At 39.5% G+C, this 18,794-nt stretch overlaps 1 protein-coding gene across 2 annotated transcripts in view; it reads right to left on the reverse strand.

The window, feature by feature from the left end:
- Nucleotides 1-2,888: 2,888 nt before the first annotated feature.
- gripap1 (GRIP1 associated protein 1) overlaps nt 2,889-18,794 on the reverse strand; it is a 55,900-nt gene continuing 39,994 nt past the window's right edge. For both annotated transcript variants that reach the window (XM_067414324.1, XM_067414323.1), the window contains 2 exons: nt 10,902-11,071; nt 2,889-4,312 (listed from right to left, as the gene is read on the reverse strand). In XM_067414324.1, the coding sequence (XP_067270425.1) occupies nt 4,244-4,312; nt 10,902-11,071 (239 nt within the window). In that variant the 3' untranslated portion in view covers nt 2,889-4,243. The remainder of the gene's footprint in view (nt 4,313-10,901; nt 11,072-18,794) is intronic.

Genomic DNA, 18,794 nt, shown 5'->3' on the forward strand with positions numbered 1-18,794 from the left:
ACAGGAAAACTTCAGACTTTCATAGGAACAAACATATTTTAGTAAGAAATATTGCAAAATACAAATGGAAGCTCATTTACAAACAAAGGTTCTTTTGAGATTAAACTCACATATTCTGAGAGATACAGTGAAAAAACAAGCTTCCATAAAATAGTTTCATGGCTGGTAATAAATATTTATGGCCAGTAAATTCTCTCAATTCGCTCGTCATTGGCAGGTGCGGCAATGGTCTGACCCCCACCTCTATAAATGTGAGAATATAATAAACTGAAACCCAATTTTAAAACCTTTCAAGCAGTCTCAAAAAGGTCTATTTAACGCGGACCGTTGTTCATTATAAGGATGAAACCAAATGCAGAGCGGTGGAGCCCTTCAGCATATAGTGTTGATTAGAGATCACACTCACTGAACAGTAACAAAGACGGAGATGACAGCAGTGTTTGAACGGCTCCAATTAAACACTGCTCAATAATTCGTGTCATTTGTTTGCACGGTTCTTACAGGCATCACTGATAGTGCGGTAAACACCGCTTGTGCTCAGAGGAGATTAATGAGTGTATTAGACAAACACACAGAGTAAAATGGGGGTGTGCTTGTGTGTTTAGTCCCCTGACCTGGGGAGGAAGCGACCTTTATTATTCAAAACCTCTTATTTTCATTGTCCATTTAAAGGGGGGGTGAAATGCTGTTTCATGCATACTGAGCTTTTTACACCTTTAAAGACTTGGATTCCCATCCTAAACATAGACAAAGTTTCCAAAAACTAATGTTGGACGTTTGATGGAGTATTTCTGTGTTAAAAATACTCCTTCCGGTTTCTCACAAGTTTCGGCGAGTTTTTTTCGAGTATGGGTCTACTTGACGTTAAATAGAGCGGAAGGTCCTTGTATGGGCTGTACGGGCTCTTCTCCCGGAAGGGTGCCCGTGCGCGTGCGCGTGACTAGAGCACGCTGTAAACAGTCTCTCAGGTGCAGATCCAGTCGTCTGTGAACAGTTATGTCGCGCCGCGCTCCACTTTATTCCTATGGGTGACGTCGAGCGACTTCAACGCTTCAGCACAGCATTCCGGGAAGGCAGCGCTGCGCTGCATTTGAACCGATTTGAACGCAGAAATGACGGGAAGCTTCAAGGCATCGCTTCAGTCGCGTCGCAAAGTGGATTTCCACGGTCACTGCTGTCACAGGACTTCACCAAATGATACCAAAGAAGTGTGTTTTTGACAGAGCGGTCCTGCTTTGGAAGATGCCGGTGAGTAAATCAACTTCAAATGTCTCTGCTATTGGCTACCGTCGCATGAGTAAACATCAGTAAACGATACGATCGTGTGCTTCCTCATTCAAATGCGCTAACGGTTACTCCATTGTTGTTCTGTATAACGTTACACTATTCTGACTCTGACGTGCAAAACCGTTTTGCTTGCTACCTCTAAGGTCTAGTCACATACAATAGTCCATAAACCGAATCATGTCCTCATAAACTGCACACAAAGGCCCCTAAATACAGTACATACCACAGAGACGGACATCCTGATGTTGCCGTTTCTCCTGTTCAATTTATTTCAGCCTCAGATTTGATTCTGGATCATTATCTGTGTTAGCTGAGATAGATGGGTTTCTCCACGCTTGAGGACGTCACCGCTTTGCGCGCTTGTCATTCTTTAGCTCCGCCCACACGATACGCCTCCAGGCGCTCGTTTTTTTCCGGAAAGACTCGGTACAGCCCATATTTCTTTTATAAATATGATAAAACTAAAGACTTTTCGGAGATATGAAGGATGCAATACTACTCTATAGGTACTCAAGATTGACATGAGATTGACTGAAACTGAGTGTTTCACCCCCCCTTTAAGGAAAGTCAATGGGTCCAAAGTTGTTTTGGCCCCTGATGATGGCTAATGCATGAATTCTTCAATGTATTCACATTCTTTCAGAAGAAAGTCAGTCATACAGGTTTGGAAGAAAATGACAGCGAGTAAATGACCATTTAATTTTTTCTGTGAACTATCCCTTTAACTATCAACCAAATGTAATGCACTTCACTTAAATAAAAAAATTAAACAAACAAGAGAGAGAAAAACCTTTGCGATGTATGATTTGTGGTTCCTCTAGTCTAGCAGCATGATACTAGCAATGCCAAGGTCATTGCTTTGATTCCCAGGGAACACCAGTGCTGATAAAAAAAGAGAAAGAAAAATTAAAAGCATGTGTCAAATGAATAAAATAAAAGCATATCAAGTTTGACAGTCAGACAATGTTTTTTTTTACCAGCCATTCTTTATTATCACTGCAAGTTATGGAAGTCTGAACATGACAATGAAATGCACATAAATAAATATTAGGTATAGAGAAACAGGGGGTTTGGAGATTAATAATAGAATCTGCTTTCATGTAATTAGTGATGATTAATCGATGATCTTAATTAAATAAGAGCTTGTTTGGCAGATATTAGATTAGAAGTTTTAAAAGGCAAAAACTGAAACAACTCTGAGCTTCAAAGGCAAATATCCTTCATTCTTTCGCACACTATAGTCCAAGTGAATTTTGCTATTTCAGTTTCCTCAATGGCAGAAATGACGAATATTGTTTTTCTACTTCTGCAAGGTATAAATGGATGCAATATGGAAAAGCTTTTCGTCAGGATTACCTTTAGAAGTCAGAGATTTAACAAGCAGATTTAACACCATGCACAAATGACACGCTCATATGCCAAGAAAATGGAAACGAACCGTTGTCGTAATAAAGCTTAAAGCAATGCAAAGGCTTGAAACAGAATAGCAATCGTTCGCATCTCACAAATCATATAACACAATTTTGCCACGGTGAATATACACGTACATGTCTAAATGAATATGGAACCGTTGATAAATAAGGTGGATGCAGAAACCATAATCTCATGTGACTAAAATGTTCAATTTACTATGTTCTTTTGTGCAATAGAAATGAACTACACACATAATCATCTCATAGTTATTTGGTCAATATTCATTGCACCTAAAATGATCAATGGACCTTGGGTGGGGTAGATGCCATATTTAAATTGACATAAATGAAAACCAGGCTGACATTTCATCAACTTGATGAGTTCATTTTTTGTTACATTAAATATGGCATATTCTAGTAAGAGCTGTAGTACGCTGGTTACATTTGGAAAAAATCAAGACACAATAGTGCTTGACATCAGTGCAAGCAGTTACACGGTAAAAATATGAAGTGAGCCTGAGCTGACAGCCAAATAAACATCGGTCATACGACCTGACAATTAAACGAACTTGACACTCTCCAAATAAAACATTCCCGTGTGCGTCAGAATCTAAAATGTTCACGAAAAGCGGAACGCATAAAAGTGAAATCATGTCGCAGACACAAAAGGGGCGTCGACACGCACGCGGGCGAAACTGGTGTGAGACATTAAAACAGACGGCTAGCTTCTCATGGGAGTCGAGCAGAAGTCAAGTGCGCACTGAGAAGTCGGTCCGGTCCCCAACAGCGCCGTCAGTTCTGAGACAGAGAGGTGTCAAATTGAGTCGTTAAGCTGGGAAGAGATTGCTGCTTAACGAGTGGAGTCCAGGGAGCCGCTTTCCTTCACAGGAACATTTTGAGAGCCACACAATAATGCTCAGATAATTATCGCAGCAATTAAGTGCACTCTCACAATCTCATTCTCGCTAGAAATTTTGTGATATAGTGAACCTTTCAGACAGGAGCAGCATACCATAAGATGTAGACATGATGATATTTGGATTTTCTGGCACAAATAAATAGAATTCTGATGAAAAGATCCGTTCTACCCCGCATTTACACACATTCACGCACAAAATAAGTGTCTTTAGCGAATCAAATATACAAAACAGGCAAAACAACAGTGATAACAGTTTGAGGACGCCAACACTGGACACACGCTTTCCTGAACGGGGGAATTAGTGGTTGGTAGAGCGGTCCATCTTGGACCACCGAGGCCATGCCACTGTCCCGAACAAACAGTCCACGGATGCCAAGCAGCCAGGGTTTGCTTGACGGCCCCTTATCCACCAGTTCTTTTCAGTCACTGACAAACAACATATAAAGTGTTACGTTACATTCAGTAGTATGTAAATCACAGATGAACTTGATCGGTTTCAAACTCCTGGTACATCTGAGACTGTTGGAGAGATGGATGTAGTTTCCTCCTGGTAGCCGTGAAGAGATGAGAGAACGAGAAGGGTACTGAATCATCGGATGGATGATGTCCAGCTTTATCCCGTGGATTAGGAGTTTTCCGCAGGGGTGCCATCTTTACTCATACGCACAATCTCCTGAGACAAAACTTCCAGATCCTGCAAGACAAACAGAGTTTAAATGGGATTGTGATGAACTTCACAGTTATAGTATTAAAAATGTGCGGTAGTTGCATACTGTTAATGTTTCCTCCTGCTAGGCTTTACACATTAGTCTGAACCCAACCCAGAATATCGCTCTGAAAATGTGGATTTTAAAAAGAAAAAAAGCTATGAAGGACCCATTTGGCAGTCAGGCCTAAGTTCAGCTGCAATCTCACATGGTATTATACGATCATTCTTTCACTCACAAACACACACAAACACACACACACACACACACACACACACACACACACACACACACACACACACACACACACACACACACACACACACACACACACACACACACACACACACACACACACACACACACACACACACACACACACACACACACACACACACACACACAAACAGCAGAGGCAGCGTTGCATGCACCATGTGCTCACTCTAAAGCAAAAAAAAGACATCAAATATTAAGTGGGCTGTTTGTTTCTGGGCTGACGGCCCCAACTGCCAGTAAATATTCATGAGGTAGTTGCTCGCCGGATTAGAGAGAGACGTCGAAAGTCCACAACCTAAGACAGCGGCCATTTTGGTCTGTTGTTATGGCTTTCTCCATTGACGGCATATATTACGCCAGGGTGAGTGCCAGAAGAACTACTGTGTGACTTGAGTTAATAGAGGAAAACGCAAATTGAGAAAACGATTATCAGTTTAAACTAAAGTTTGGGCTCGATATAGTGGTCCTTACAATTTACCACAGATTAAGTGATCAATGGATCATGACATGCAGACAGGAATCGTGTTTCCCAGACATTTTTATGAGCCTGATTTCGACATGAACTGTCAGTCAATACATTTTTCGAGTGAATCCCGCATGTGGCCACTTGTCCTGAATGCAAAACAAAAGTTTTATTCAAATTCTGAATATATTATAGACCTATTAATAAAAAATATTTTGCCCATGACAGCAAGCAAAGAGTGCTTCCTTTATAATCAATAAAGCTGTCACTGATTCAATAAACGCAATCTCACAGATTTCCGCAGTGAAGCTGGTATACAATGAATCTCTTATTTTCACAGTCTGCACTTACAGACGCGCGTGTTAACTGAACTCAGCGCCTGGACAAACGCTCGAGCGGTGAGTGGATTCCCACCTGTGATTGGCCAACTGCATTGTAGAAATCTACAACCATGTCTGTGATTGGCTACATTACTCACCGAAGCGAAAACGCGTTGGAAATATAATCATTTTACGAGTGCAAATACGGATACACACTGGATCATTTGCTAGCTTTTTTCGCTAATAATATGCAATCATTTTACAGTAAATAACCAAATTAATGTAGAAAAAACAAAGACAGTTTATTTGAAATATTTGTTCAATAGCATATTTTTATGAATATGAATGAAGCTGGTTTTAATGAAACATATACGTCTCTATGTAATATTTTTCCACCAACCAATTTTAAATTTTGATTATAGCCATTCAACATTACAGTGTAACTGAAAGCTTTTTTTAAACATTTACTAGGTTTTAAACTTCAACTTAAAAGAATCCTCTCATAAACCCATGTTATATTTACCTGTGTCCTTCCTGTCTCACAGGTAGGAAATAGGCTACAGAAATTGAAAAAAGTTATCAAACAGTCTGCACTGCATAAATTATGAATTAAATATAAATTAATCCTTATTACAGCTACAAAAGTTTATTTAGTCAAGAGCAGTGATTAACATTAATGACAGACAACATGGCTGCTGTCGCTTTAAGATCTGCAGCTGCAGAACTGACGCGCTGTCTCACGAGCCCTTTTTCCCTCACAACTCTTTAAGTTCGTTTGAGAGGTTATTTGATATGCTAATACTCGAGAAAAGTATTTGCCATTCGGACATTTTGGCATAATTCTGTCTGTGTGTAATAGTTTTTTCAAATGGGAAAGAGAATTGTATTCTGGCACGCTCTCTGATCTTATGATGCTGGCACGTAACCCACAAATCCTAGCTGACAATGCGTAAGTTATATGGACGTGAAGAGAACGTGTTCGGAGTTAAGAGCAGGAAAGGCAGCTGGCAACTCCGCAGTGCATCATGGACGTAAGAGCAGAGCTAGTTTAAATCTTCTAGATTAGATTTCCAACTTTTGTAATGCCGCTGTTTTGGGTATTTAAAAATATAACTTATTTTTAATAGAGCAGGAGTTTTTAATGGGTTATGTTAGCCCTGCTTGTTTGTATTAATGTATTGACTGCATGATCATTTCACCATTTATTTACTGCCATGCGAGCCGCGCGATGACACTGACATAGACAGTAAAAGATACACAGCAATAAGAAACACCAGCGCTTCACGCTTGTGCGCATACTGCTGTTTTGGTGCGCAGTGTTCTAAGGTTTGGTGGAGGCAATGCCCACCAATTATATATGTAAGGGATAATCCACGGCTAGCCATGCATTAAAGGATTTTAATGCACGGCGTAGAGGCGAAGAACCGCCCGACGCGAAGTGGATTTATTAAAATTATTTATGAATGATAGGCAACACTGCAGTGACAAGGCAATCTTTATTTGAACGAATCATCATTATGTAGCCTAGAGTGAAATAACCACCGCGCCAACCTATAAAGACACATTACATTTAATGCATTAAATTAAATAATAATATAGGTGCTCGAGTCTGTCAGTGTAGGTGTCACGACCATCATAGACTGTAAAAAACGCACGACACACGGCGACATGTTCATATGTGCCACATATGTGCCATTGGCTTCTGTGTGTCACGTCATGTCTCATGTCACTTAATGTTGCCATTGATATGTAACGTTATACGTATAGACATATCTGTGGCTGATACTGCCAGCTGCCACTGTCACTCTGTTTGCAAGCGTAACTGTGTTACTATGGTTACCAGTGTATAGTGGCGGATTATAATCAAACTGACTAGAACTACCTGTGCATTAAACGGTTATACTGCACACCTTCCAGCCAATCAGAATCGAGTATTAAAACAGACCATGGTATAAATATATATAAATAAATAAAGGGCAGATTTGGGTTTTAAAAAAATGGTCATGAAAATATTACATTGCAAAATAATTTTTCTTTATTTAAATATAATTTGTTAACTCTTTTTTTTCCCTCAGTTTCATTTGAAGTAAAATGTGACAGACAAGGCGGTTCAGCCTTTTATAACTATCAGGGGATATATATTGGATTTCTAAAGTGGCATCGGTGTCATATAAACTTGAAATACACTTTACAGGGGTTTTGAAGCTATGATGTGCACCAAGAGAGACAGAGACGGACATACAGAGAGAGAGAAAAACAGAACGTTTGTGACCATGAACTGCTGTAGATTAAGCTCATCAGCTTTTAAGCAGTTCCAGAATTTTCTCAACCTGTCTGCAGGAAAACTGAACGCTTAATCGGCTGTGACGCATCATCGGTGCTCACTATTGCAGTAGCCTGCAGGATCGTTTCCCACAGTGTTGCTGTATTAAACACCATCTTCCAAACTAGTTGAGTCTAAGTGTTGACAGGTATGTGTATGTTACAGCTTCAAAAGTGGCTCACCTATTTTAAAGTTGGAACTATAGCTAAGTGTCACACTGCAAACATTACTATAACACTAACCTTGACTAGACTTGACCCTTCATATGTTTCTCAAGATGTTTGCAAATCGGTTGTGAAAGTTTCCTGCAACGCAAACCTTCCTGTTTTAGTTATGGACAAGCTTTGCAGAGGGATCATCACTGCATCTTGGTCTTAGTTTGCATCGTTTGTCTCTGTCAAGGTTACGGCAGGGTGTTTTTGTAACCTACAACTCCCCCAGGGCACCAACACACACACAAGAAGAACTCCACCAAGATCCAGACTGTCTCCAGGCCGCCTCACAACGGCTCAAACGCCCCCTCAGTAAGGATTTTATTCACATTCACAAAACAAAGTACAACCACCACATATTGGTGCATTAATAAAGAATGTAATGGATGTGAAGTGACAGGTACGCAATATAACGTCTCTGAACGTGGCTCATCCAATCAAATTTATAATGTATTACTGTTGAGAGTCTTTTGTTTTTAACTCAAGACTTATATAACATGAAGCCTCTGTTTTTATACTGATGCCAGAATTATTCATTTTTACATAAATAGACTTCTGGTTTGCATCCATCCAGTTCTATATAAAAAGTACCTTTCATTTTTAGCGTATTTAAATTACAGGATTATACAAAAAAATAGATATTACTAAATGGTTATGTAATCTTTAAGACATTTTTGTGTTGAAATTACAGCTAAAAATAAGCATATTGTTATATATACACCATACATGTATGTATTTTAGCAGATGCTTTTATCGAAAATACAGAATTAATGTGTTCAAGCTACCAAATGTAGCTTTGTATTTAAATAATTTATTCCTTTTATGGCAAAGCTGAATTTTCAGCATCATTACTCCAGTCTTCAGTGTCACATGATCCTTCAGAAATCCTTTTAATATGCACAAAAACAGTTAAAGAATTCAGATGCATGAGTCCATGTGACATTTTTCTTTAAAATTAGCATTTTTTGTCAGGCTCCTATGTACAGGTTCCTACTTAAGTACTGGTACTTCTGAATGCTGAGGCTGAGATTTAGTGGGTTTGAAATGAAAGTATCTGATGAAAATACTACATGCAGAGAGCATTCAGTCAGAATCATCTTATTTTTGACAGTGGTGGTTTTTAGAGTCTTTTGCATTGGAAGTCTTGAATTGTTGCTTAAAGTGGTCATATTATGCATGATACATTTTTTGTTCAGACACCTTTAGGTTGTGTGTGGTGGTGGGTTTGGGCGGGTGAGTGAGCAGCAGCTCATTTGCTTTTAAAGGGACGCATACAAAAGCTTTGTGTTTTTGCTTACACCCAAATAGGGTCAAATTTGACAAGCTATAATACATGATCTGGGGGTATTTTGAGCGGAGACTTCACATTCTGGGGACACCAGAGATTTATATTACATCTTGTGAAAAGAGGCATGATATGTCCCCTTAAAAATGTTTTGTGATGCAGTACAGTAAAGCCATTTACAATGTCAAAAGATTACAAAGATTTCGATTTCCAATAAATGACGTTCTTTGGAACATTTTAAAATGATTTTATAATTTTTTTTTTTAAGGTTTCCAAAAATATTGTTTTTACTGTTGTTTAACATTGATAATAATTAAAAAAAAAAAAGAAATCTTAAGCAGCAAATCAGCATATTAGAATGATTTCTAGAAGGATCTAGAATGATCATGTGACACTGAAGAGTGGATTAATAATACTGAAAATTTGAGCTGAACCAACTAATCGGTTTAATCGATTATTTAAAAAGTTATCAACTAATTTAGTCATCGATTAGTTGGTAAATAACTTTTATTTGCCGTAAGTGGCTCATTTCGTGGATATTTTAAATCTGCGGTGACCAAAGTGTGGCAGTTTTACTCAGCCAGTACAGCAGGAGAAGTAGCGAATAGCCAATAGCTGGCCTCATTTTATGTCACGTGCTTCTGAAAAAAATTGTTAGTTGCAGCCCTACTGAAAATTCAACTTTGCATCACAGGAATAAATAATATTAGCTAATTTTAAATTATTTTAGCCTATTAAAAAACAACAACACATGGCTTCACTACAGGAACAAACCTCTCATTAACGATGTGCGGCTCTGGAAATATCAAGAGGGGTGTGAGAGGTTAATTGTCATTAGTCAATCTGTGTGATGGCGTAATCCCATCAAACACATCACACTGCAGGCTGCCTGACGCGCACTTTCTATTCCCGCTTCTAGAAACATTTTAGCATTACCAACACACCCACCCTCTGGTTGCTGATGAATAAGACCTCTCAGTGGAGTCTCGGGACCATATGAGAGCAAGCCACCTACACACACACACAAACGCATGATCACACACACTGCCGATCACAGTGTCAGAGGGACTGCGGCCACCTTCTTCTCTAGCAGGTGGAAAACTCATGGTCAGTTCACATCAATTCAACTGAATGAGTCATTGCTCAACACGGATCAGCTCTTTACTCCCCATGAAGCATCAAATGCATGTTTCACTTTTTTAACCAATGCCAATGCAAAACTTGGCGATTCCTAATAAGACCCACTTAAAATCTGCAGTATTTTTATAAGTTCTTGCAATGATTTGTAGGATTAGTAGAATTTTGCAGAATTAAATTAAATGAGCTCAAATGTGTAAATGCTTCTGTGTTAAAATAAGAACATTTATTAAAAAAAAATACAAATAAAAAAATAATAATAATGCATTTAAAGTATTTTGGACTGACCTAATCGAGAATTAAAGAGAATTAAAAATATAAAAGAGAGAAATTTCAATACAGTGCTGGCTTGGGAGCGTTGCAATGATGAGGAGAAAAGAACAAAAGGGCAACAGTAGCAGAACATAGCTAATTTTGTTGTGATTTTCATATTGATATGCAAGGTCTGTGGGCACAGATTCTATGTGGGCCTAATAATATGTTTTATAGCCAACCTAAATTGACGTTGACGATAAAAGTTTTTTTTCCTCATCCCAAATGGCTGGCCGTCCCGCTCTTACCTTCTGTAGGTGCATGTTCTTTGTCAGTTGCTCCTCCAGCATGTTTTGCAGCTTTTTGTTCATCTCACGCAGGTTCTCATCTCCAGGTTTTACCAAGTCCCTTAGCACAGAACTCAAACCTCCACGTTCACCCTGAGCACCATGGGCCAGTCCATGGAATCCTGATACATCTGAGAAAAAGAGAGCGAGAAAAAGGTGCAATTTTAAAGATGGCAAACCTTATATCCCTCAGCTTGTGCTTTTTAACCACGTTTTCCTCAGTAATGCCTCAACATCCATGAATAAAGATGATCTCTATCAGAGGGCCATTAGTGTCTGCTGAGTGAATACAGAGTGCTTGTGTTTGGAGGAAAGTATTTCTAACAGCTCTCGCTCATACGCCACAACATTTACGAGCACCTTGAGTACAATCATCCACAGGTTTGACAAAAACCCACGCGTGTCTTAAAGTTGGCCAATAAACACCACTGCACATTCACAAAAGCCGCCGAGGACGAAATTTGGTGCTTAAGAAATTCAATCCACAGTTAAGGCAGAGAGACTGACAGTAAGGATGGAGTCAAATTAAAGGCAGCCTGACAAGGTCTGTTGACCGGGTTCATGACAGTAATACACAACCACGGAAATGACCGTAAGCAGGGGACACCGGTGTGGGGTTGTAACTGGACAAGGTGGTGTGTTAAAAAATGAAAGATGTTGCTTAATTGATGATTAATGGAGGCGAGTGTGCAGAAAGCCTGAGATACTGCAGGCCTCTTATCTGCATGTTGGAAAGCCTCCTTAAAGGCTGGCTACTAAGATGTTGTCAGGTTCCTGGTGAAATGTCAGATAGTTTAGTGGAGGTTTTTTTTCTCTGAGGGAGGACAGGGAATCGAGCTGGCCAGCCTCTGCGTGTCAAGGGCAAAAGCAATAAGTTCGATCGAGCTGCTTCTTTCTCAGTTTTCACTTCATCTGGGTGAGTGGAGACATTCAAGGTCAGCTAAGCAGTGTGTCCCTAAACGGTGCTGTCAAATAACCTCTTACACCTGTGGTCTGATGATGGAGCACAAGGGAAATGTGCCACTTCCTGTGGGTGTTCAAATGCTTTTTCCAATAAAATCTCTAAAAAGGCAAATACCCAAGTGAAAACCTTTGTTAACTGAAATCAAATAAAAATAAATATATGTTTTATGACTCCAACTAACATACTATAGAATAAAAAAATATGCATTGTATTTTAGGATATAATATTGCAAAGAAACTTAATGCAGCTATTTAAATGATATCAGGTAACAACACTTAAAAAATTAAAATTAATGTCATGAACTGGCTTTTAATTTTATTCAAGTTTACTTTCTTTTTATCAGCTCTTGCTACTTTGTCCTTTCTGTGAAGTCTTATGAGCTTATTTCGGCGATGTCTGCATTTTCTCTCAGGCGGACCCGTAGTGTAAGATTTATATCAGCCAATCAGGTGATTTTCAGCTGCAAACTTTCGCGGTTGGATGCCCATAATAGATAGACGCCGGATTAGATAGTTTCATACACAGCGCTGAGAGCTTTACAACGATACCAGGCATAACATGTTTCTGTGAATGGAGACTGCCAGGGAGCTCGCGTTAGAATAACTTTTGATGATCTGGGGTAGAAATCTAAAGGTGCAAGTTAAGAAAATATAGTGAATTAACCACATTAATGTGTAATGTCGACTTTTTTTTATTATTTTAACATGAAAGCTTACATGTTAAGGGAGCAAACTGCCCAAAATCTCAAAATTGACCACTGCATGAAAAAACAATGTTTTCACCTGTCGTGTCTCGCCTTAACGAGCTTCAGCTCCCCTGTCAGTTCACATGAGAAATTGTTCTGAAAGTAGCAACCGGAATGATTCTCTCATAGAGCTTGCAAATCAACTTTATAAAACAAACACAATGAGTTCTCTCTCATCCACCCACGATTGATTGAATTTTTTATTTATTTTTATTACTCAGCCCATCAGATCGTTGGATATAACTGCGAACCACACACGCGCAAACTTATGCAGGGACTGTGTTCTTCCGCAACCAGGCACAGCGCAATATCTTGCCATGTTCGGCATGTTTATTGCTTGGTAGCACAATCTGTTTAGCTTCACGAGTTGGTGGCCGGGTCTACAGAAGCAGGCATACATATTTATCTGTTGAGGTGGCGTTTCTGCATTCTATGACGTCAATGGTCGACATATTTCTGAGATCTCTCGTTTGCTGAGACTGGTGTCATTAAAAGCTTTTCTTTAACTAACATGGAAGTTTACAGCTCTGAAACGTACAGGATATTCTTATATCACGATTAACATTTATATATCAAAGGCTCAATTGATTTCTCAATTCATCACCCCTCTAAGACATACCAAAAAAGGGCGTGTGGTACACATAAGCTGTCAATGGACTTTCTGTGAATGGCTAATAAATATTAATATAAATATAATATGATATAAATTCCCTTGTTTGATACCATATAGCTTACATGATAGTAATACGTTTTAATTTCCCTGGCTATAGCTGCCACTTAAGCAATATAAAGAACTGATTAAATATATTTCAGCAACAATATTACACATATCTAGTGATACATATGCATGTTACCTGGACTTTTAAAACATTATGTTGCTCAAGCGACCGTGACCTGTTCTCATGGCAGGCCATGTTACAGTTAGTTGAGGAGCTTAATGCAGTTACATCACAGTATTTCAAACTAAGCACTAGCAATCTCACGCCTCTTTAACCTTATTAGATTGGTGCAAGAGAAGCATATATGTGTGGCTAACAGGAGAGCCTCACTCGTGTTTAACATTAGTGCAGCACACAAGCATTGCTGGTCACGCCGAGCTAAAGCTATAGCCCGGAGCCATGAAAATAAAGTAGAACGTGATGCATTCTTGCTAATTGAGATGTTAACTTCGCCCCCCAGAGGCCTGTTCAACCTTTGAATGCATGGCTTTAAGCTTTAAAGGCCATGAATGACATTTGCCTCACACCGAAGCCTGACAGTAAACACCACAAGGTGCAAAGCACACTATTGGCTCTTTATCTAGACTATAAGATAATTAACCTTGCCAGCTCACAAAAGCAGCATAAAATGATTACTTTGCCTAGTGAACATTTGCAGCTTCAACATTTCAAATGGAAACAGTATTGGTGTGGCCTAGTGTTATGGTAAATGAAAACATATAACTTAAAAACTTATTTAAAACATCTTGGAAATTATATTATATTATATTATATTATATTATATTATATTATATTATATTATATTATATTAAATTATATTATATCCACCAAATGAGTTGAAAAATACCAGCATATCGAATAACGGCAAAATCGTACAATGTCATGCATCCCTCATTCTATTTAAAGTGAAATAAAACAAAAATGGCCACAAATTAATTTCAGCCATTATTAAACTAGAAACCGTTAGAAAACCCGTCTTAATATTAGAAAAGAAATTGAGTAGTTTTCATGTTGAAGTGCTGAACCTATTCTTTCCAAACGCGAGTCTTTTTCTAATAACCACTGCCTGCTTAGCATATCAGCCAAATCCCCATTAAAACTAATGCATTGCTTCATTAGAATTCATATTAACATCTACAGTAGGGAAAATCACAGGCTTTATCTTGTGATGTTGCAGTGTCTCCTTTCACCACACCATAACTCGCTCCCAATACAAATAACTCATACCAAAGTTAATGTGAGTCTTTGGGGAACAAGACAAGCAAACCCTTTGTAGCAACATGCGTGTGCTAATGACATTGCAAATAGAAAACTGCATAACTGTCTGTTAAACCGTATTTCTTTCATATTGATCAGTGGCATTCATTCTAATTTGCTGAAGGGTAGGGGCGAGCACTCTATAGAGACACTTTGATGAATACACAAAGGAGATTTACAGAGGACTCCCTGCTCTAATGGCTGGAAAATGTTGGGCCGATGGCTTTCAAATGTGTGGAATGGCGCCAGGTGCTCTCACAGACGGGGTTCTGTAGGACCAGCAGAGGCTGTGAACCTAAGAAGCCAAGTCACGGAAGCAAAAGAAGATGCGGGATTGAAGGTACACTGAAGGCACGCAGATGTTCCCGACTTATGACTCAGGGGATCCCTGATCACACGCTCGGCTGGACTATGTCAGAACAGTGCTAAGGTCACAACTTGCAGAAAATAAAGTGGGACTTAGCAGGATTGTGCACCATTAAGAATTAAATTGAGAAAGTCTTTTTCATTTCAATTCAGTTACTGTGAATTTAATTTTAATTGAGGTAGTGAACATGATGCAGAATTGCAATTTCAAATGTATGGAAGTAGAATTTAATTCTAAAACCCGTCAACAGCCACAGCAGTGATGGACTTTACTCTTATTTTAAAAATAACTTTTTTAACATTTATTTAGCTCTAATACGTAATCTTTTGGTAAATAGATATAATAAAACCAGAAGGGAAAAAATACAGTTTTGCTCAATCCTAACTAAAATGTAACTTAAAATGTTCACACTTGTCATGTTTGGTTCGATTAAAACGAACACTGGTGCGGTTGCTCGGTTAGTGCGGTTCATTTGAACATATGTGAACGCTGCCATCAGAACCCTGGTGCGCACCAAACAAGCGGACCGAGACTGCTAAAAAGATGGGTCTCGGTCTGCTTCCAAACGAACTCTTGTGCGGTTCGATTGATATATGAACGCAACACGGACCAAAGACATGTAAACGGACCAAACACCGGATGTATAATGTCACAAGATGCGACGCATAATGCAGCTGATTTGACGACGCGGAAAGATCGGTGTCTTTAATGAGTATGTTTAACGTTAAAGGGCAAACGTGGAGCAACGAGGAAGTGCCTAATCAATATTTGGTCAGACGAGCATGTTTCGAAAATGCTAGAAAAAACACACAAAAAGCATACCTGGCTCTTCTCATCAAAGTTCCTGTGTTTCCCATTATTAGCAGGTACAGAACGGCTGTCTCTTTTCTGCACAACAGAGGAAATCCTGCTGCTGTTTTGAACATTTTATGAGCTCTTCATGAGTTCTCAGCGGGTAAAAATAATGCCACATGTACACGCATAAAATGATTGCGTTTAATCCAGCACACAGCGTTGTTTTGAATGTTTTGAGCATTTTATGAGCTCTTCATGACTTCTCTGGTAAAAAATAATGCCATATGTACACGCATAAAATGATTGCGTTTAATCCAGCACACAGCGTTGTTTTGAATGTTTTGAACATTTCATGAGCTCTTCATGAGTTCTCTGGTAAAAAATAATGCCATATGTACACGCATAAAATGCCCGCGCGTGTAATCCGCACACAGCGTTGTTTTGAATGTTCGGTAAGCGAGCTCCTGCGTCATATAAGCCGACCAATCAGGTTGTTACCGTCTCGGTTCGCTGTTAAAAATGCCTGTGTGAACGCTAAGCGGACCAGGACTATTATGTTTTGTTTTTTGGTCCGGACCAAACGAACCAAACTAACCGAACTACAAGTGTGAACGCACCCTTAAACTGAAAAAAAATTAACTTTAAATTCTTGCACAGGTAAAATTTGAGGCCAAATTTACTGAAAAAGACAACCAAACATGAGCACAGTTTAAAAAAAAGCTCAAAATGGAGTGGAAAGTTCTATGCATGATCTACTGACAACGTGCAAATTAAAGAACACAGACCCAGCCGAAACATGACTAACGCAAAGAAGTAGAATTCAATTCTAATTCAAACTTAGAGCCAACTCTTCAACTCTGAATTTTGCACAACCCCGGTTCTTAGTGGATTTAGAGTGAAAAGTCTTTACTATGAGAGGAAAAATATAAGTGAAGATAGTGATGATACAGAGGAGAGTCATGGCAGCCAGAGTTTGGCCTTGAAGAATGCACTCTTTAAGCCTCAAAGCACCAATGCTAGTTTCGAGATAACAGCAAAACGCATACAATTACCATGCAACTGAACTCCCCTGAAACGGTGGCCGCTTCTTTGCAAGCCTCATTGGGAATTTCCTCAGGCCAGTGCAGGAGTCAGCACTCCTGAATCAGTCAAACTGGCAGATCCTGCAAGGCGGCTGCAACCTCTCAGCCATCTCTCACTAGAGACACGGCACTTAACTGAAACCTCTGCCAGGGGGCGAACAGGCTATTTCATCTCAACAACAAGGTTTCTTCCTGTTTGCAGCCATATGTTATTCCCGTTTACAGATGTGACCCCTTCTTTCGAAGGAATCTCTGTGGATATCAATGATTATTTGCATATTTGTTCTCGCAACCTCTGTAAGCAGAGTGCCCATTAGCACCCGTTCCCAGTGGTGTAATTGGCTCTAAAGTGGACCGAATTTGCTTGTAGAGAGAAGAAAAATAATTTAGCTGTGACTCACAGTCACTCCCATTATGCTGGTGGGTTCTGGAGCTATAGGGCACAGGATAAGGATAGTTTCTCCCTTAAATGATGCAGCAGTAAGAGGCCGGAGTACACTGAAAGGTTAGCTTACTTCACGCTTCAGTAGAGGCCTAAAACAGGGTACAAGTAGGCAGGCAGAGGGTTTCCAGACTGCAGCAGCATCTCACCCCAGCTGACTTCTTCCAGCAGCACTTAGGCGGAGCGAAGGGTGTGCACACATGACTGCGGCATGTTGCTGAATGGCTGATTAGTGGAGGCTGCACAAATAAACCATCTTACAGCTGTCTTATATTACACACATGCAGAGTTCTACCGACAAACATTCATATATTATCGCCTACTGCTGCTTAACGGTTGACATTTTCAGCATTTGTCTTAACGAATAAAAAATGATCCTGGGATAATATTACCAGGAGCATTTGCCCTGGACCACCGCAGAGGCGTTTCCATGGTTGTGGGATGGATTTGCGCAATGTCTCAAAGGCCAAATCCGCAGAATTTTCCTATGCAATCTCTCTATTGAAGGGGAGAATACTGCAGAAAAATCTCAGAAGAGAAGGGTCAACAATACCCCCAAAGTGGCACGCGTCTGGCTTATCAAGGCACTTCCTGATTTGGCATTTCCTTGACACATCAGTAACAACGGAAAACCCTACTGATTCAAAAGGCTACATATGAGATAAAATGTCGCACTGTTTCATTTGTTATACCACTGGCATAAATTTACAGGGAGCCGCACTGGTGTAAGGATAAAGTAAAAGGGAGGGGAGAGAGGATGGAGGAGAGGAGACAAGAGGGGTGCTTAGTCTTTCTGCTGCATTATTGAGGATGAGTGTTGGGTTCACTGAGGCATGTCGGCATTCTGAATCATTTACATCCTGCTAATGTCAGCTCTCATCTAGCGCTGCTACCTTCTGCATCCTTCCTTCATTTTTCTATGAAGTCTCCACCTCCCCATTTTTACATCTCCCCGGGTATATCCTCAATTATTGTAGGAGATAAAGTATTGTTTCCAATGCTATTCATAAAGACTATCCTGGCCTTAACCAGTTGGATACAGTTATGGCCCCGATATACTTAGAGTAAAATCCTGATGTAATGTAATTTCAAAAAAGTTTGCTTCGGCTGCTAAACACCTTTGTCCTATCATTGGTCCGCATGAAGTTTCCGCTTCATTTCTCCTCTTCAGTTCAATGAGTTTTTCATGTTTAATATGGAAAACCTGCTCGATTTTAAGCAATCTATTGTATAAAGTGATATATAAATAAATGTGATGTGAATTCACTAGTATGCTTTATTAAAATGCTTGATGTTTTCTCAATTTTGCTGTGTTTGGAAAGGAAAGCGTGCAGTACATATTTTACATAATCTTCTAACCATCGCTCAGCAATGTGGGCGGCGTCAGATGGTCGCTAACAGCAGCTATATTGCTGCTGCTCACATATCAATCTTTATTTTACTCCTAAACAGAAAGAAAACCACCACATAAAATATCACAATG

Source organism: Pseudorasbora parva, chromosome 13, assembly GCF_024679245.1.
Source record: "Pseudorasbora parva isolate DD20220531a chromosome 13, ASM2467924v1, whole genome shotgun sequence".
NCBI classification, from domain to species: Eukaryota; Metazoa; Chordata; class Actinopteri; order Cypriniformes; family Gobionidae; genus Pseudorasbora; species Pseudorasbora parva.